Source organism: Phyllobates terribilis, unplaced genomic scaffold, assembly GCF_046119375.1.
Source record: "Phyllobates terribilis strain yellow unplaced genomic scaffold, ASM4611937v1 Scaffold_4__5_contigs__length_816908805, whole genome shotgun sequence".
Lineage (NCBI taxonomy): Eukaryota > Metazoa > Chordata > Amphibia > Anura > Dendrobatidae > Phyllobates > Phyllobates terribilis.
Window position 1 is genome coordinate 107,772,963 of NW_027362764.1, and position 20,588 is coordinate 107,793,550.

Here is a 20,588-nt window from a genome sequence, read left to right on the forward strand (position 1 = left end):
CACCCAAAAAAAAACATGCGGGGATCGCTCGTGCATGGCAGGCAATCCCCGTAAAGTTTTTTGGCCGCGAAGCATATGGGGCAGAGACTCGAGCATGTCACTCAAATACCCACGATACTCAATGCATACCAGAGCACCCGATGCAAACTCAAGTAGCGAGCACTTGCTCTCAACACTAGTCGCCATATCGTCATCTTTTTTTCTTACTTTTGAAAAAAATCCCAACCCCAGCCCTAACCCTAGCACAACCCTAGCCCTTTCACAACCCTAGCCCCAGCACAACCCTCGCCCTAGCACAACCCTAGCCCCAGCACAACCCTAGCCCCAAACCCAGCCCTAACCCTAGCCCAATCCTAACCCAAGAGTTTATTTTTGACGTCGCTCCTTGTGCGGTATAAGTGATTAGACGAGTTTATTCTTCGGGTCGGTGTGATTACAGCAATGCCAGAATCATATGGGGTTTTTATGACTGACAGCTGTCACACACTAAAAGACGCATTTTTTGTAAAATCTAGTTTTTGCATCGCCATATTTTGAGAGCTATAATTTTTCCAGATTTTGGCAGACAGTCATGTGACGGCTCGTTTTTTGCGGGATGACTTGACGTTGTTATTGGTGCCATTTTCAGGCACGTGACATTTTTTGATCGCTTTCTATTCCGATTTTTGGGAGGCAGAATAAACAAAAACCAACAATTCAGGAATTGTTTTTTTTTTTTTTTTTATTCTGTTCCGCGTGTGGTAAAATTGATAAGGCAGCTTTATTCTTCGGGTCAGTACGTTTACAGCGGTACCACATTTGTATCATTTTTCTATGTTTTGGCGCTTATACACAATAAAAGCTATTTTATAGAAAAAAATATTTTTTAGCATCGCTTTATTCTGAGAGCTATATCTTTTTTATTTTTCGGCTGATGGAGCTGTATGGCAGCTTGTTTTTTGCGGGACGAGATGACGTTTTCAGCAGTATCATTTTTATTTATATGCGTCTTTTTGATCGCGTGTTATTCCACTTTTTGTATGGCAGTATGGTGATAAAGCATTGTTTTTTGCTTCGTTTTTTTTTTTTTTTTACCGTGTTCACTGAAGGGGTTAACTAGTGGGACAGTTTTATAGGTCAGGTTGTTCCGGATGCGGCGATACCAAATATGTGTACTTTTATTGTTTTTTTAAATTTTTTTTATAATAATATTTATTGATGGGTACATTATATTTTTATTTTTGGTGTATTATTTTTTTTATTTTTTTATAATATTTTTGCACATTTTTTTTTTTTTTCCACTTTCACACAGTTTATACACTTTATTACTTTGTCCCACTCTGGGACTTTCACTTTTTTTTTTCTGATCGCCTGCATGGCACAGGAATGAAGCACCATCCCTATGCCATGAAGGCTGTCAGAAGTGCACAGTGTGAAGATTGCTTGGAGATGCACTGCGCATGCCCAAGCAATCTTCCTGCTCTCTGGTGACCCGGATGTTGTCATGACGACATCGGGTCGTCATGGCAACTCCCGGGAAGCCTTTGCAGACTGCGCTGGAAGCCGGAAGAGGAGGTGAGTATCGCCGATCACCTCCCCTTGCCCCCGCAATGCCGCGATCGACTTCGATCGCAGCATCACGGGGGTTAATGTGCTGGGAGCGGTGCAGGACCGCTCCCTGCACATAGTACCGGGTGTCAGCTGTGACAATCAGCTGACACCCGGCGGCGATCGCGCCCGCACAGCCTGTGTGCGCGCGCGATCGCCATGATGTACTAATACGGGTCTGGCTCTTAAGTCCCAGGGCACAGACGCGTATTAGTACGTCAGATGTTATTAAGGGGTTAAAGAAGTGCAGCATTCCTGTGGCGGTCGAACCCTCAGGGGCGCAACAGAACAGCATGGGGAAGACCCCTGGAAGCATTTCTGACTCCTAAGCCACTGCGGTCAACAATGTTGTCAGAGATATTACACCACTTTTTCGGACTCACAGACTCCCAATAAAACATACAAAACTAAACCAAAATGGATTTTCCTAGGAAAAATGTTAAGGAACATCCTTTCCAGGGTAATGACTTGTATATAAGGCAAAATAAATAACCAAAAACAAAAATGCTCCTCCACACCTTGGGCTATGTTCGCACGTAGCGTTTTTGATGCGTTTTTGCACTTTTGCATTGCTTTCAACGGTGAAAAAATGCATTCACCAGGAAATGTCATTTTAACATTTTACTACATTATCTGACCATGTGGTGTGTGACACTTCATCAGACACATCCTGTTTCATTTATGAAGGAGGGACTCTGAAAGTCACAAACACTATTTTTACAGCCTAACTATTCTTAAAGGGCCAGCAGTCGGCTATGCTTTGTTGTTCCCGTTATTAAAGAGTGTGTCTCCTATTCTGTTATTGGGTATGCAGTGACTGCAAGGGCTACCAAAAATTTGGACACAACCCAATACCCCTTTGAAGAGACATAGAAGAGGGTCTCAGTAAAAAATGTTCTCATTATAAAGGAGCGGGTCTCCTATAGTGGTAATGCCCATGCTGTGACTGCAAGGGCTGCTAAAATTTGGGAAAAACCCCACTAACAATTTAATGACACATAAACCTGTGCCACAGTAACAAAATTTTCCCATTAGAAAGGGGAGGGTCTGCTATACAGTTATAAGGTATGCAGTGAGTCTAATGGCTGTCAACATTTAGGAAAAACCCTACTAACAATTTAAAGACACATGGAGCTGGGCTATAGTAATGAGTATGACATGTTCCCATTAAAAAGGAGTGGGTCTCCCATACTGTTTGCCTATGGAGTGAATGCAACGGCTGCCAAAAATATGGAGGAACTCCAGTGTCCCTTACAAGAGACGTAGAGGTCGGAGGGCCTCCTGAAAACAGTGTTCCCATTGTTAGGAAGTGGGTCTCCCATACTGTTTGCCTATGCAGTGAATGCAACGGCTGCCAAAAATTTGGAGACACTCCAATGCCCCTTGCAAGAAACGTAGAGGTTGGCGGGCCTCCTGAAAACAATGTTCCCATTATCATTATTAGGAAGTGGGTCCCCATACTGTTTGCCTATGCAGTGAATGCAACGGCTGCCAAAAATTATGGAGGCACTCCAATGCCCCTTGCAAGAGACGTAGAGGTCGGAGGGCCTCCTGAAAACAAGAGACGTAGATATGGTGATATGGTAGATATGGTGGTGATATGGAGGAGGATGTGGAGGATGGAGGATGAGGAGGACAAGAGCAAATAGACAAAATCATGAAGTATATTCCCATGTCTGGGTGTGAAGACAGAGGTGCATGGGAATAGAGTTAGACCTCCCCAAAAAAAACCCACCGTATTTGAGTTTGTTATGCTGCTATCATTCAGTGGTGTTGAGAAGTCTGGCCCAATCCAGCCCTTGTTCATTTTTATAAGAGTCAGCGTTTTCAGTTGACAGGCGCATGCGCCTATTGGTTATAATTCCACCAGTGGCACTAAAAACCCGCTCTGACAAAACGCTAGTGGCAGGGCAGGCCAGGACCGCCAAGGCATAGAGAGCCAGTTCATGCCACTTGTCCAGCTTGGATACCCAATAATTATAAGGCACAGAGGAATCACAGAGGACGATGGTACGGTCGGCAAGGTACTCCCTCACCATCTTCCGAAACTTTTCCCTCCTTGGGATGGGAGGGTCTGAGAAAACTGTCCCAGAACTTTGACGGTGTTCCCCTGCCTCTGCTGGATTGGAGTTGCGTCTCTCTTGCCTGTACTCCTTGGTTGTCCAACGAACTGTGACCTCTGCCGCCAGCGTTTTCAGATGGGCATTTTTTAAATAATTCCGTAACAAGGGCCTTCTCGTACTGCACCATTTTATTAGGCCTGTCCTGCAAGGGAAAAGACAGAAAGTTCTCCTTGTAGCGTGGGTGGGTCTAGAAGTGTCACTAACCAGTAATGACTGTCACCCAAAATTTTGACAACGCGAGGGACACTGGAAAGGCAGCATAACATAAACTCAGCCATGTGTATCAGACTGCTAAAAGGCAAAACTTCTGTGTGCTCACCAAGAGGAAGACTGACCATGCTCTCCTCCTCCTCCTCCCTGTCCTCAGGCCATCCACGCTGAACAGACGGTATCACAGTTGTGCAGGTAGTACCATCTATAGCGCAGGAAACTAGCTCCTCTTCTTCCTCCTCCTTCTCTTTCTCATTGTCACCCAGTCTACTTTGGGATGAGATGAGGCTGGGCTGTGTGCATTCACCCTGTATAGTTTCTTGCTCCATCTCATCATGCTCCTCCTGCAATGCATCCTCTTTAATTGTGAACAGAGAGCATTTCAGAAGACAGAGAAGCGGGATGGTGACGCTAATTATGGCGTCATCGCCGCTCACCATTTTGGAGGATGGTACATATGCCCGACATCCATGTCCACTCCTGAGGTCTTATGTGTGGAGTCTGACCTGAATACCGATGGCCTTGTTGATGCTGGTAGTCAACAACTGCCCTCTTCTGCTCTCAAATCCTTTCCAACATCTGCAGTGTAGAGTTCCAATGCGTTGGGACATCGCAAATCAGCCGGTGAGCTGGAAAATGCAAATGCTACTGAAGCACGGCAAGGGTGGCGGCAAGCTGTAGCTGACTTTCTACAATTGGCACACAGGCAGCGTACTTTGACAAGCAGATCCGGGTAGGTTTTGAGAAACCGCTGAACCACGAGGTTAAGCACATGGGCCAGACATGGTACGTGTGTGAGACTGCCTCGCCTCAGAGCTGCCACCAGGTTCCAGCTATTGTTACACATGACCATGCCTGGCTTTAGGGTCAGTGGTGTCAGCCACAGATCTGCCTGCTCTTTCAGAGCTCTCCACAACTCTTCAGCGTTCTAAGGTTTGTCACCTAAGCATATTAGCTTCAGCACAGCCTGTTGCCGCTTGGCCAAGGCAGTGCTGCAGTGATTAGGTGGACTTTCCCAGTAACTGTGTTCCTGAGGGTACGGCTAATGTTGTGGGACACGTGCTCGTGTAATGCGGGGACGGCACACCGGCTGGGGACCGAGTACCGAGGGACGGCCACCGCCATCAGGTTGCGGAAAGCTTCCGTCTCCATGAGCCTAAAAGGCAACATTTCGATCGCAGTCACAAAATGTGTGAATTTAGTAGTGTGGCCTGTGGGGCGTTGGCTGCGTATTTGCGCTTGCGTTCCAAGGACTGAAGGGACAACTGAACACTTTGCTGGGACAAGGACTTGGACGTGCTTGCTGATGGTGCTAGTTGAGTGTGCAATGACAGTTGCAGGGTGGGAGGCATCTTTGCAAGTGCCATGGACATGGGATTGCGTGCACGCCCAACAGCGGAACAAGCAGTGGTGTCACTGTTGCTGGACCCTGGGGTTCGGCCCACTTAGTCGGGTGCTTTGCTGCAATGTGCCTGATCATGCTGGTGGTGGTCAGGCTGCCAGTTTTGCTACCCCTGCTGATGCAGGCCTGGCAGGTGGTTCAAATGGCCTTTTTTGGGGTTATCTGCAGTCTTTAAAAGACAACCAGACTCGGGAAGACCTAACAGTTTTACTGGCAACTTCCGTCGTGTTGGCGTTACGAGGAACGCTTTCCCGCCTTGTGTCTGCAGCCACCACACTGCTTCTTCCTGCCTGTTCAGGAGCTATGCCTCCCTCCCCCTGTGCTGCTGTCCTCGCTCTGTATGTCCCCCTGCCAGGTTGGTTCAGTTACTATATCATTCACCACCTCGTCTTCCACTTCCGCACCCTGGTCCTCCTGACTTTCTGGCAATTGTGTCTCATCCTCATCATCCTCCTCTTGCAACACTTTCCCACTGTTGCCTTCGTGTGACCGTGGCTGCTCCAATGTTCGGGCATTGCTACACACGTTCTCCTCTTGACTCGCTTGAAGCTGGTCGGGCGAGAGGCCCGAATCTACAAATGGAAAAGTGAACAGCTCTTCTGAGTGTCCAAGTGTGGGATTAGTTGTCTCCGGGCACTTGGCATGGTGGGAGGAAGGAGGATCAAGGTGAGGAATATGCAGTCCAGACTCACAGCTACTGAGACTTGACCGTGTGGAAGACAGGGTGGTAGTGGTGGTGGCAGTGTGACTGGAAGCATTATCTGCTATCCAACCAACAACCTTTTGACAGCAGACAGGACGTTCAATGGACTCTCTTGCACTATATGCACTGCAGTCTGCCACATACCCTGCCTAACTCCTGCTATCACCACTGAATATATGCAGCTGGATTAGTCCTCAGAAGGACTGTTAATTCAGTTGGATATACAGTACAGACCAAAAGTTTGGACACACCTTCTCATTTAAAGATTTTTCTGTATTTTCATGACTTTGAAAATTGTACATTCACACTGAAGGCATCAAAACTATGAATTAACACATGTGGAATTATATACTTAACAAAAAAGTGTGAAACAACTGAAAATACGTCTTATATTCTAGGTTCTTCAAAGTAGCCACCTTTTGCTTTGATGACTGCTTTGCACATTCTTGAAGCTCATCAAGAGAATGCCAATAGTGTGCAAAGCAGTCATCAAAGCAAAAGGTGGCTACTTTGAAGAACCTAGAATATAAGACATATTTTCAGTTGTTTCACACTTTTTTGTTAAGTATATAATTCCACATGTGTTAATTTATGGTTTTGATGCCTTCAGTGTGAATGTACAATTTTCATAGTCATGAAAAGACAGAAAAATCTTTAAATGAGAAGGTGTGTCCAAACTTTTGGTCTGTATTGTATATACATGTTGTGGAATACCTATACTAACTATAAACAAGCAAATCTCTCCGTACTCTGCCTGATTCTGGGGTAGACTGTGACTAGCATGGCGGCGCCAGGTCTTATGGAGACCTGATGATGTTGCGGCGCCAGGTCTTATGGAGACCTGATGATGTTGTGCGGCCAGCCTATCACTGTAATGACCACATGGCTACGGCATTACAATGAGTGGCAGGCAATCCCTGCATGTTCATTGGCTCTCTAAAGAGCACCAAACATGCAGGGAGGGGACCTGAGTTCCTGCCTGAACAACCCGGAAATACTCGCCGAGCACCATGCTGCTCTGGCGAGTACCGAGCACGTTCACTCATCACTAGTTGCACATTAAAAAAAGAAAAACAATTTAAAAAATTGTCCCCAGAGTTCTCTATAGCCTCTAAGTTTGAGATTTCTTTTTCCTGGATTTTTATACAACTTTTAGTACAAGTGGCGTACTAAAAAGTCTGTAGTAAGCCCAATCCTTTAGAATATATTTATACTCCATCTATTAGGTTATCAATAAAGAAAATGTACAAAAACATTGTAGAATACTCAAAACTTTGGCTTATGTGAAACTATCATAGAAAGCCCTTACTAAGCTGGCAGATGTTGAGAAATGTATTGGAATAGACTTAAAGAAGCACTTCCATCAAAGTTTTTATCTTAATTTACTGCGATCATCATATTATATAGCATGGTGTACTTACGATTGCTCATTTTGCAACAATCATGATACATTATCAGAAAATATCATGCACTTTATTTATCCTACACATACACTACTAGCCCCTGATGACTCAAAGCAGTGACAAATGACTGGTGAAACGCGTAGGGCTTAGTCTCCAGGGTGTTAGCTCATTCTGTAGTCAGTTATTCCTGTTTAATGGAATGACCACAAATAATAGTGGTTATTCATATGGTTGATTAGTTTATTACTCCAACTATTTGATATCAACATTGGGGTCGACTGTCAGTCAGTGCCGGCGGTGCGGTTAAAGCCGCCGCTCTCAATACACAGAGCAGTGACTAAACCTGCACCAGTGCCACCCCGTGTCTTAAACAGAACGTCACCAGGAGGAATAAAGTTCATTTCCACCAGGCAGCGGGGCTCTCAGGGCCGAGCAGGTTAAGAACTCTATTAACCTGCAGATTAATCCCACATCAGCAGGTTAATTGTGTTTTTTCACATGACCGGTTCCCTTTAACCTCTTAAATGTAGATGTTAATCACTTTAAGTGGCGCAATCCCCCCAGGGACACTGATTCTGTGACCCAATCATGATTCACGATGGAAGAGCACACATGGCAGTAAAGTAATTTCAGGGACATGATGTAATTTTAAATACATTTATTAACAAATGTTAACACATATTGCTAAGTAAGAGCAGCTTACAAAATGGCAGAATGTGTCAAAGAACTAGACCAGCCACGATGGATAATTACAATGTGCATAGTGGCCAAGCTTAACATCTTAGTACAGCTTAAGAAACAGAAGTGAATTCAGTTTTGTAGTAACTGTCTCAAAACATTTTTTTTTTTGTAACTTTTATTTTAACTTACAACATATACAAAACCAGGCCACAATCTTAATTGATTTTTTTTTTCTTGTTTTCACACAGTTTTGACTCTGCAATGTGCAACCATAGGAAAAGAAGCCCAAATAACACAAGTGTTAATCTCATGCAGATAACCGTTATATTTGTATGTTTCTTGGAATGATATTACATCAATGGATTTTTTTTTTCTTTTCATCATACACTTTTCATTCATAGGTCTGGATCGATACTGCAGATATTGTAAAAGTATCAGGATTGTACCGTAGCCCCGTACAGCGGTGGAGTGGTATATTTTCTATGGATGGATTGAGGAAGAGGTGACGAGTGCAGTAACGTCATGCGGATTTTATGTATGAAGCTGGATATATAAAAAAAAAACAGCGCAGGAGCACGTGTAAAATCTGACGGATCGATGCACTGAATCCCGCAGCAACCAAAAACTTGGCAGTTTATTGATTCTTTCTGCCCATTCATCAATATTCACAAGTGCTCCTCCGAGTGACATTTTCCGCTGCCATTTTCTAATCACTTGCAATAAATATCAAAGATCTAAATAAATATTTACAATTCTTCCTCGATCGTCCTACCTCCGAATAGCTAGTGCCTTAGGTTTTTTCTTTTCTACATTCCTGCTCAGAAACCTCACATACAAAAAATAAAAACGAGAAAACAAAACGGAACATGAATTTCCTTTCACACATAAAAATCGAATAAAATGACCGAAAATTCAACCATAGTAAAAAGTGGCCAACGATGTGGTTTTTAAAAACAACCCCAGCTCCCAGCAACGTGAAAATCAGTATTCAACTATCGATCCATGCCTATGGTTAATGTTCTTAAGAGGTTGGTAAAAAAAACTAAAAAACTGACATTTTACAAGAAAACGGGCATGCAATAATCTTCAGTGTTTGTGGAAGAAGCATCGCTTTGCAAAAATTGGCTTTGTACTTGACTTTATACATTAGGGACTCAGACAAGGCAATTCCTACTAGCTCAGGTAGGTTGGAAATTATCTAAAACTAAAAGAAAACTATAGCTGCCTCATTGGTCCAGCATCTCTTGGCCAAACCAGTAATAGACAACACTATTTGTCTATCTTGCAGATGAATAATTTTTTCTATGCATCTAAAATGACAAGTGAACATGATGCAGACAGACTTGGTCAGGAAACAAGCCACCGACTCCATGGAAAGGGATTCTGGCCCTTTAATTGTGGTTGTCCAATCTGGTATATTTAAGGCATTCCCACATTCTAGGACAGAGATAAATGATAAATGTGGAACCCAAATCTCATCAATCTCAAGGATGGGGGCTTCATCACCCACCGCCAACAGTGGACTAGTGGCCATTTATGGCCAGCTTATACAATTGTAAATCGGTGAGCACGCTTGCTTGGCAATTTTTGGAAAATCTATGCAACAGGATGTGAGGGGGTCATGTTCTCGAGATGGATGGAGATCCCAGCAGTGAGACCTTCACATATCACCATACATGTATGTGCATATGCCATAAATGTGCAAAGCTAGTAGGACGGAGACACCAGTAGTGGGAAAAATGCAAAAGCTGTGAACCTGGGCAGCGCTTGCATGGAGGAAGGAAGGGGGTCGATTAGTAAATAGATTAGTAAGAAGACGTAGGCGTAGACTACATAGAATTTTTAATCTAAGGGTTCAGTAAGACGGCCATATAAATTGGATCGAGATGGGAACGCAGTGCGTGGACTGGCCGGCGTCTCTCCCTACCCAAGAAATACATGCAGCTGTCGCGTTTGGGTGGGGAGAACCGCCAGCCAGTCCGTGCACTGCGTTCAGATTTCTACGGCCATCTGAAAGCGCCCAAACCATGGAAACAAAATTGGTCTGCAGACACGAAATAATGGAAGATTTTTAATAAAACTATATTTAAAAGTTGGTTCATTTTAGATGCATTTAAACAATAGGCAAAAGTCCTTAAAATGAAAATAAGTGCAAAAATTAAAAACGGATAATTGGTTTTGCCCATCAAAATGAATGTGTAGGCTTCGATGTACAATTTACATTGTAATCTGGTGTATTAACATTACACATTTCCCCACGCTCGTACTGATTGTATTAGATCACATGGCAGTGGTGCAATTACATTCTGCATGCTTAGTTTAATATGTTACATTAAAAACCTGCAACACAACAAACCTGATACCTAAAACTAAGTCAATTTTGTTTAGCGTAAACCTTGTGAAGCCCCAAGTATATTCAGAATATCGATGCAATGATTTCCCGGAGCAGAATGACCCTCGTATACGCCCCTGGTGACAATTATAGGCTTAGCAGTAGTGTGAACAGGTGAAAATTATTTCTATAAAGGTAAGATAACGGCACAGATGAATTCCTAATAAACCCTGTAAGAAGTTGCCCAAGGTTGATTCTTGGTCTGAATTGTCTCTTGAGTGTGCCTCCATAGGACTAAGAACTGTGCAAATCGTAAAAGTAACACCTATGATCTAAGATAAGATTACCTGTATTTAAATCTATGCAATCAAAGTTAATATATTTCATTTCTTTTATAAAAGTTATATATTGAAAATAAGTAATGAACAAACATGGGATATATTTTACAAATAAAATATGCAAGAAAAAAAACAAACAAAAAAATTCTTGCTTTGTGAACCCTGTTCCCAAAAAAATATCTTAAAACCCCCTGGTACAGAATAAGTAAATATGATAATGCCTTTTCAGAGTAGAAGGAAGGTAATGACACAAGCGCGGCAGGTTTGCTCATCAGGTAGGACATCTCCCCCTTTCTATACATTCACAGACCCATCTGAAATGAGTGGCACCGCACATTTGGCTCCCTGTGTATTGATCTACACCTACATTTCTGGACCGGGGTTACTCCACCAAAATATGGCGCCTTTTTACCTTCATCTTTTAAAGGGGTGGATTAAAACCTGCCGCTTATCTGATGTATGTTTGATAAAAAAAAAAATATTTTAAAACCTTTAAAACATTATAAAACACAAAATGCCTTGAACCTGAAATGCAAAACCGACTATCGAAAAACTACTGTGTATCAGCAATAATTTCATTGTGAAACGCGCTTCCAAATTCTCGTGTGTTAGTACAGGAAGGAACGGCGTCTAACCTGGGTTGTTTTCAGAACAGATGTCATGCGCTTATCGGAAGAAAAAAAAAAACACTGCGGGATCCTCTGGCAGCGAACAGGTTAGAGACAGAATATAAGCACAGGAATAAGTGGGCAGAGATTTCTTTGTGGAGACCCGGTTTTCAGTACTGGAGTTGTGCAATCAGCAGATCCTCCAGTACTGAGTGTGAACTAGGAGCTGCGTCGGAAATGGTATGCAGATAGTAAGCAAGTACGGCATCTTGGAATTTAAAAACGAAACACAGAGTTTGAGGATAGATCTCAAGGAAATGATACAAGAGGGAGGGAGCCATTCATCTTTTCCTGCGGCAGGTTCTCTTGTGTTCGGCGTGCCAGTGCTCTTGCTGGCATTTAATGGAGCAGTAAGACGTGTTCCAGCAGCAGTGGTACATTGCCTCCTCTTCACAGTTGTAGCACTATGGGGGTAAAAAATTAAAAATAAAAAAAAAATCACAACATTATTACTGTTCATACAATGAGCTAAAAATAATACAGGGACCGACTGGACTAAAAGTTTAGGCACAAGTTGGATATAAAAGACTCACTTTATACATATTTAATAGCTACATTTGAACTTTTTAGAAACTTTGCCACATTGTGATGGGTACTTAATCTACTGGGTCGTATTCTGACTGATCTAAGCAATGCACAGCTCATATCCTAGTAAGCAGTAGATGCAGAAAGATAGTGGCATCTATGACAGTCTCTTGACAAATTTGTAATCAACACAGTGAACCTTAAAGGGAATCTGTCAGCAGGTTTTTGCTATGTAATCCAACAGTAGCATCAGGTAGGGGTTAAATCGCTGAATTCAATGATGTGTCACTTATCAGGCTATGTGTTGTTGTTTACTTACAATGAAGGTTTTATCACTAGGATATCATCATTACTGGGACTAGCTGCCTTGTGTCAAATAGTCTGACCACACCCACTCGTGATAAACAGCTCACTGTAAATAGACAATTTACAAACAGAGCCTGGTGTAGGCGGGGTTAGCTTTCTCAGCTCTGCTTCATCTAAGAGCTCTGATTGTGTCGCAACTACTGCACCCAGTAAACTAAGTGATACATTGCTGGAATCCAGGTCTCTTTTCCTACATTATGCAGATCTCAGATGAGGTAGCAAAACCTGCTTACAGATTCCCTTTAAAGCATACCTAAACTTTGGAATATTGTTTGAAAAGTTATAGCCCCCCTTTTAACACCTGTTCTCCCTTGCGCACTAAAACCTTGAGTGTTGAGCAGAGAGTTGTATAAGCTCAACAGAAAGCCTATGGCTCCGTACACCACACTGTCTGTGTGTCTTGTTTTCATTAGTGATTAGTAGGTGGTCCCACAATCAACGGTACTAAGAAAGGGCTAAAACATACTAACAAATTATTTAAAAGTTTAGTTGACATTTAAAAAAATACTCTATAAACCTGTCGTCGTGTTACCTAGTGCAGAGCTGAGAGCGACGGTGCATGATACAGGAAGAGATGGGAGAATTGATTTGCAGGGAAAAAAAATTGGGGAAAGAGTCATTCATTCGGCAGCTTACAGGAAATTTGACATGAGTACTGACCTTTAAGTACAAGTCAGTCCTGCACCAATGAGCTAGATTTGTGTAAACTGAGCACCTGCTTACTTGGATTTTTGCAGGAGCACCTGTTCAATGTGTTAAGTATAAGGAGTCTATCTGTGACCGTCTCTCTTGCTGACGCGGTCTGTCTGCAGCCCTGGACTACTCTGAATGCAGCCAGGCCTCTTACCCACTGCTTCTTCTTGGTCTGGGATATCAGCTGCTTGTGTTGTGCCGCCAGCTTCTTAATTTCTTCAACAAACTCTTCCTTGCACTTTTCTTTCACTTGTTTGCACTTTCTGTCCATCTCTCCTTGTATATTGGCCACAGCTTTGCTAACTGCTTGCCTCTTCTCCTCCTCCATCTCTCCTCGCAGCTGTGATGAGAAAAAAAGATTTTCAGCCATCTCAAGATGCTTTTTTTTTCACACAATGTATCAACGAAGAAATGTACCGGGCCACCATGTACCGTGGCTTTGAATGGAGCGGAGGTCGATCATGCACACTACCGCTCCATTCATTCTTAATGGGAGCACCGAAGATTGCCAAGCTAAGTGCTCAGCAGATCTTTGGCGCTCCTATTAGAATGAATGGAGAGGCAGTGTGCATGATCGACCTCCGCTCCATTCAGCCGGGACTCTTCTGGGATTGGTGGGGGCCACGGCAGTCGGACCCCTCGCGACGGGAAAGTTATTGCCTATCCTTTGGGCTATAGCGATCGCACCTAGTTCCGGATGTGGTAATTACGGGCAGATGCCAGCTGTGTACCACAGTGGTATCTGCCTGGTATGAAGCAGGATCAGCTCCTGAGCCAGCTTCATACATATGATGAAAATGTAAGTCATAGGTCGTACAAAACAAGAACAGAGGAAGCCCAGTTCTATCTGATAGGTAAGGAGACTGTATCCTCAGTGCAGAAGGACCTGAGTGATTATCTTATTCTAACCTTGTCCACGGCTTCTCGCACGGCTCGCTCACTTTCCCTCTTGTTGTCCGTGCTCATTCTTTCTTTGAAGTCATTGAAGAGCTTACTGTACTTGTCGTGACACATGTTCTGGCACACGCCGTCACTGTTGGTTTGTGTACTGCGGTGCGACATTCTTGGAGACGAGGCACTTTGCTTCTTTGTCTGTGTGCAGACGGACACTTTCTCTACTGGCGGTGGCAGAGGAGGGATTTCTTGGCTTGAGCTCACAGCTTCCGTCTCAGGTTCTGGCTCCGGGTCCTACAAGTGGGGACAGGTTGAGTAAAATTTTAGTCGCTGTAGACAACAAAACAACTAATTTACTGGATTGTCAGGTTTGGAAAGGGGTGGAGGTCGGGCGTTTCTGCTGCCCAGTCCATCACCGACACTTCTCAGACTGCACAATTTTGGTATAGTAGCACTTTGGATGCGATCTTTTTTTCACCTTTACCACTAACATAATAACTGTATTAATACCGGCCACGATTTATGTATTTACGTTAATGTCCAGATACACAATGCTATTGAGTGTATGGAGTGAGTGGGAACAGTTGATAGAAGGGACCAGGTTCTGAGTGAATCGGAGAGTTCTGTAGGAAGGGAGAATTGAGAACAGTAAGATTAGTGAGGTGATGTGAGAGACCTGCCTAAAGAGATGTGTATTAGGGGCACGCTTAAAACTGTGGACACTGGAAACTACCAGAATGTTTGGGGTAGTGCATTTCAGAGAACAGATGCAGCATGAAAAAAGTGTTGGAGACCGGAGGTTGGAATTATAAAAGAGATTATACTTAGATCATTAGCAGAGTGGAGAGCATAGGTCAGAGATGAGGGACAAGATTTAGGGTGGTGTAGCACTGTGGAGAACTTTATGGATGAGGGTTTATACTGTATTCTATAGTAGCTAGACAACCAGTGCAAGGACTGGCACAGGGTGAAGGCATCAATGTAGCTGCTGGACAGAAATACGAGCCTAGCTGTTGCTATCAGGAAAGATTGGAGAGGAGACTTTAGTGAGAGGAAGACCTATTCGTAGTGAGTTTCCGTAGTCAAGACAAGAATGAACCAGAGGGACAGTAAAGCCGGCCATACATATTAGATGGCTGTTGGCTGAAAGATCATTTGGCTGACAGCCATCTCCGCTGACACTCGCATACACAAGAGCATTCGCTCAGCCAAGGCTCCTGTGTTCTCTCAGGGAGAACAATGAGATAAGTAGTCTAAAATTGAGCATGCCCGATCGACATCACTTCTGAGCATCATTTGGCCTGTGTCCCCATACATGTTAGAATGTCGTCCGAACCTGTCGATATCGGCGGGTTCAGCTACATAAGTCTAATGTGTACGGCCAGCTTAAGAGTTTTTGTGGTTTTGATGGAAAAGGGCGGATTCTTAAGATCTTTTTGACGTGCAGGTGACATGAACAAGTGATTGCACATACGGAGTCAAAGATTTGAGCTAAATATAACCACAAGACATAGTGCATAATTTTTAGTGTGTATGTTAATAAACCTAGGATCTGTAGAAGGAGAAACATGACGGATATTGTGTTACATGTGATTTTTTTTCTCCGTATGCACGGAGAACAAAATTACTATCTAACATGTTCTATGTGAAAATCCCATCCACATGCATTCTACTGTGATCTGGTATGGATTTGCAGCATGGAGTCCATAGTTACACTGCAGCACTTCTTGTGCACCCGGCTTATTTGGAAACAAGGTTGTCATGGAGTGCCAAGGGACTGTGGGCACCTACCCGATCCCTGTCCCCCGGATTACTCCTGAAGGTGGAGACGCCGGGTTCTCCTACCTATCTATGCTCCTAACTTAACCTTTATCTAATCCCTCCCCCACCCAGGGAGGTGAGGGGCTGCAGTGTATAGCAAAACACTAACTAGATAGACGGCGTTAACAGACAGGGATAAAATAAAAACTACAATCATACAAATACACTCACAAAGCAACAGAGTGGGAAACAGGAGAGGTATAGGAAGGGGAAACCAAATAGGATAAGGAAGAACATGCAAATCAACTCCACGCAGAAATCTACAGAAAAACTTTCCAACCGCCAACGCCAAACACTGAATGTTCTTCACCACCAAACCAGGAAGTAGAAATATCACTCCCAAGTGCCAGAGGCGAGCATATATAACAGAGGGGAGTGGCCAACACAGAACAGCTGAGACTATTCAGGATGGAGAGCTCCATGAGATCAACTGAACTTAATAACACTTGCCATGACAGCAAATAAACCTGCACTGTTTAAAAGGATGGTGAAGCAGTTCTAATAAGTGCAGGAGTCCATGCAACCAAACGTCGCGATCTTCTGGCCCCTCTCTGTCGCGGTATCCCTGTGACAAAGGTATTATAGTTTCCACCAATTACAGCACGATGAAAAATTATATACATTTTCCATATCAATTCCTACAACTGCTCAGTGGTAGCAATTATAGTCAGTACCCCCTCGAGCCGCATCTGTGTAGTCTAACGGTAAGTCTATGGTGTGGCTTGTGTGCACTACTTTGCATATTGAGTTGGATCTCTTCAATAAGAGCCAGTATGCCCCCAATCTGTTATAGTTACACATTAGTAACGTGTCATAGCAAAGTCTTTAGTGTGTCAGTCCTTCCATCTTATCACATGTCAGGCGTCTCTCTAGCATCCATCACTTTGCCTGTAGCTTACAAAGAAGCCCCAATGTCTCTCCTGACTACCAATGGGCATCAAGTGGGATGGTCATTCTGTCCTTACCTAAAAAAATCTAGCAAAAAGTTGACCCCATCCATTATATTTTCTCATCTCTTCGTCCACTTTAGTTTTGCCAATATTTGAAGACCAAACTAGCTGGATCTCTGAGGATACTTCCTTTAAGTTTTTATTTGAAAGAAGCCCTCCTCCTTCCATCAAACTTTTTATCCTCTTTCTATATTGCAATCATCATATTATTTGCCACTGTGTACTTACAATTGCTCATTTTGCCTTTCTACCCAGATAATTCTTCTCTTTTCCATTAGGTCTATGACATCACATGATTAAAACAGACTAGCTGAATCCTTCTAAGCTCTATGTAGAAACAGGAGGTCAATTTTCCCTGCATGAGTCATAAGTCACTGCAAAAGTCCCTGGCAGGGGGAAGGGGGTGCAGCTGGGTTGGGAGTTAAAGAGGGGAATGACTCATGGAGAGAAAAGAGATTTCCTGTTTCTACAAATAGCAGAGAAAAGAGAAGAATTAGCTGGGTAGAAAAACAAAATGAGCAATTGTAAGTGCACAGTGCTGTATAATATGATGATTGCAGTATGTTAAGAGGATTAAAACTTTGATGGGAGGAGGAGGAGTGCTTCTTTAATGGTGAATTGCACGTTGGCTTTTATGCCGATAAAAAAAAGGCCCAATATACTAACAAGAAACGTTGTAAAATACTGCAAGAGTATTAATACGAAGGAGCACTTACTTCCTTCTTGGGTTCTACATTCTGGTTACGACGCCCCTTCTTGGCTCTTGGTTCCTGAGTTGCCTTCTGCTTGAAAGATTAAGGATGCAAAGTCAATGTAAGCCTGCTAACATTGAGCAGATCGGAAACATGCTTTTCATCCTGCAGAAATCTACGGCCAGGAGATAATCTTTATATTGTGCAGAGCTTGTTCACGTTCTGTTCATAGCTAGTCCGGGTCTCAATTAGACGAGCTGTAGGAAACAATTCACAGACTTGTCTTGTTGCCCAGACAATATATCTCTTCATGTCTGCAGGAAACTAGGACGAATTGTGAGGAGGTCGTGTGAGGACTGCAGGTGTAAGCCAGGTGATTGTCACTGCCTAGAAATATCCTCATCCATTACATTAATAAGAAACATAATCAAAGCTACTGGAACGAAGGTGGCTAAATCAGAGGCGCTAATAATGTAAACTGGGCTGTCTGTGGGCTTTATGCATAGCGGGGTGTGCAGATTAACTGGAATAAGGATTGTTTTTTTTTTTTTTTTGCTATGTTCTAAATTCTGGTTTGTTTAAAAAGAGAATTATAAGAAAATATGGAATGTATCATGTTTGACTTACTGTCAAAATTGCTGGAATTCTCAAAGGAAAGTGTAAAAGTAGAGGTCAACACATTCATAGAAAACCCGACTAGGGAGATCTGATGTAACAGAGAAGGTTTCTAGTATATACAGTAGTAGAGCAGTAGATCGGAGGGGGTCCAGTGAACCCACTGAATGCTTCTGCTTCCTAAGCAATTGTAGGGGGTCTCAGGATCCCCAGCAATCTGTAGGGTGTTTTATTAGAAATAATAGTGTATGCGCCCTTTAATACTGGCATTGCAGGAAACTAAGACATGTACATCACTTGTAACAGAGAAGGGGGCTGGCTTAGCTGCTGATATGAGCCAGTCAGCCCCATCACACTCACAACTGTTGCGTAGACACATAAAATGCACAAAAAGAAGATGGAACGGATACACAACTAATGTAATAGTTGTGTATCTCTATATTCGGCACATAGGTAACGAAAATGTTTTTGAAGTGAAAAACCCCTAACATACAAAGTAAACCAACACCAACCTTAATGGAGGAGGACCGATCATTTGTAATATGGGATCATCTGCTGCAAGACACATTCAATAACATACTACATCCCCCACAAAAACCATATTTTTTTTCCATGTGTCCACAAATACAAAATCTTATTTTATCCCCATTCATTTTCACTGCTCAACTCACAGAGTTAATGAAGGGTTGCTCCAGACGGGACGTTTAGACCAATGTGAACGACTGCAAATTATAAAACGCAACTCGGGTATCAAATCGCCTTTGTGGCTTGTATTGAACTTAAAGGGAACCTGTCATGTAAAAAATTGCTATTAACCTGTAGATAGGGATTTAGTCTGCAGGTTAATAGCGTTCTGACGCCACCCGGTGAACACACTGAGAGCCCCGCGGCCAGGAGGAAATTAACTTTATTGCTCTCAGCAGCTTCAGGCTTTCAGTCATAGGGACGGGTCATAAGGACGCGGCTTCAGTCACCGCTCAGTACACAATGAGCCATGACTGTAACCACACCCTGGCACTGACTGACAGGCGACTCTAATATTAAGGTGGCTGTCAGTCAGTGTTGGGGTGCTGGTACAGCCGCCGCTCACTATGCACTTAGTGGTGACTGAAAGCATGCCGGCCCGTCCATATGACTTTAAGTCCAAGGCTGCTAGGAGGAAATTAATTTATTCCTCCTGGTAGCCTATTGATGCAGGTGGCAGGCAGCATCAGAACGCTATTACCCTGCAGATTAACCCTTTATCTTCAGGTTAATAGTTTCTTTTATAAGTCTGGTTACCTTTAAAAGGATATTTGGGAAGAATCCGGTGAGGAGAGCACTGAATGGTGATTGGCTGAGAACACTTGACAGGACGATCCTCACAATTTCCCGCCCAAATGTCCTTTTAAGTTGGCTGCAAACATGGTGTACAGCTTCTAAAGACCATTAGGTCCAGAAATTAAAAGAACGAATAGACTGAAGCGCTGTAGCGAGTGTGATGGATGCACTCGCCTGCTCATTGCTGGTCGATGAGATACTGGATTCTGCTTCTTCCTCCCCTTTATCTTCTCCTTTGGATTTCCAGAAGCGGCCCTCCCGTAGGAAGCGTTGGTGCAGCTGCAGCTCATCGCAGGCCTTTTTCCAGCCCATGCTTCGCTTTACATGGAGCTGATGTACATTGACAGTGATTTCCTGAATATTCTCGGATGGAATCCAGGCCCTGATACATAATGGCAGATTTGCAATATTTCACTTTTTATTTTGTAGCAAAGCACTTTACTGAGAACATTAAAAAACAACTGAAAAATGGAGAAAGTAGTATTTCTTGCACTCTCTTTATATTTACACATAAAAGAGGCAAGTAATTCTCCTCCATTGATGCGACTTGCCGCCCGGAGATGGGGCAGACACGCCAAGACTCACTGATTTTAGTCTATAAAGTCGTGGCCCCTTCATTGTTTGGACAGACACAAGTGCTGGTCCGTATGGGCTGCTTTATCTGGTACTGCTGCTCACTCCATAAATGGATTGTCCACTTTTGGGGACATATTTATTTTTCTTAATTACATAAATTTAGAGATAAAATTTATTTTTGCATTTGGGTTTCATTAAAAACATTGCTCTTTTACACTTTATTTTGGCAATTATAGGCTCTTGCCTTCCCCGCAATTTTTTTTCTTTTCCTGGCATTTACAGGTTAATCAATTTTTTATTTTCTTAGATCGGACTTTTACGGATGAGGCGATAACAAATAAACTTCATTTCTTATTAAAGCATCAATCCTGCATCTTGTTTTTACTCTAGCACTCGTGTGGTGCTCTAATCCAAGTTCCTTGACCCTAGTCTTATACTCACCAGCTGCCGTCTTCAGCTGTTCCCGGCACCTCTCCGGTCTCGCAACTTCTGGCAGACCGTAAGTCAGAGGTAACGTTCAGAAGCTCTCAATGTAAATCTATGAGATCCTCATTCCCGTTCTCATACACTTACATTGAGTTGTGACTTCCAGCACACCACAGCAAACATTGGAGAGACTCCACGTTTCACAAACTGCTGTAGACGACCAGAGCGGCGCCGGGAAGAGCTGAAGACGACGGCTGGGGAGT

At 43.2% G+C, this 20,588-nt stretch overlaps 1 protein-coding gene across 4 annotated transcripts in view; it reads right to left on the reverse strand.

The window, feature by feature from the left end:
• Positions 1 to 8,071: 8,071 nt before the first annotated feature.
• ZMYND11 (zinc finger MYND-type containing 11) overlaps positions 8,072 to 20,588 on the reverse strand; it is a 70,438-nt gene continuing 57,921 nt past the window's right edge. For 2 of the 4 annotated variants that reach the window (XM_073677672.1, XM_073677669.1), the window contains 5 exons: positions 19,498 to 19,705; positions 17,413 to 17,478; positions 13,941 to 14,219; positions 13,186 to 13,371; positions 8,072 to 11,851 (listed from right to left, as the gene is read on the reverse strand). In XM_073677672.1, the coding sequence (XP_073533773.1) occupies positions 11,729 to 11,851; positions 13,186 to 13,371; positions 13,941 to 14,219; positions 17,413 to 17,478; positions 19,498 to 19,705 (862 nt within the window). In that variant the 3' untranslated portion in view covers positions 8,072 to 11,728. The remainder of the gene's footprint in view (positions 11,852 to 13,185; positions 13,372 to 13,940; positions 14,220 to 17,412; positions 17,479 to 19,497; positions 19,706 to 20,588) is intronic. The other 2 variants (XM_073677671.1, XM_073677670.1) reach the window with 1 other exon arrangement.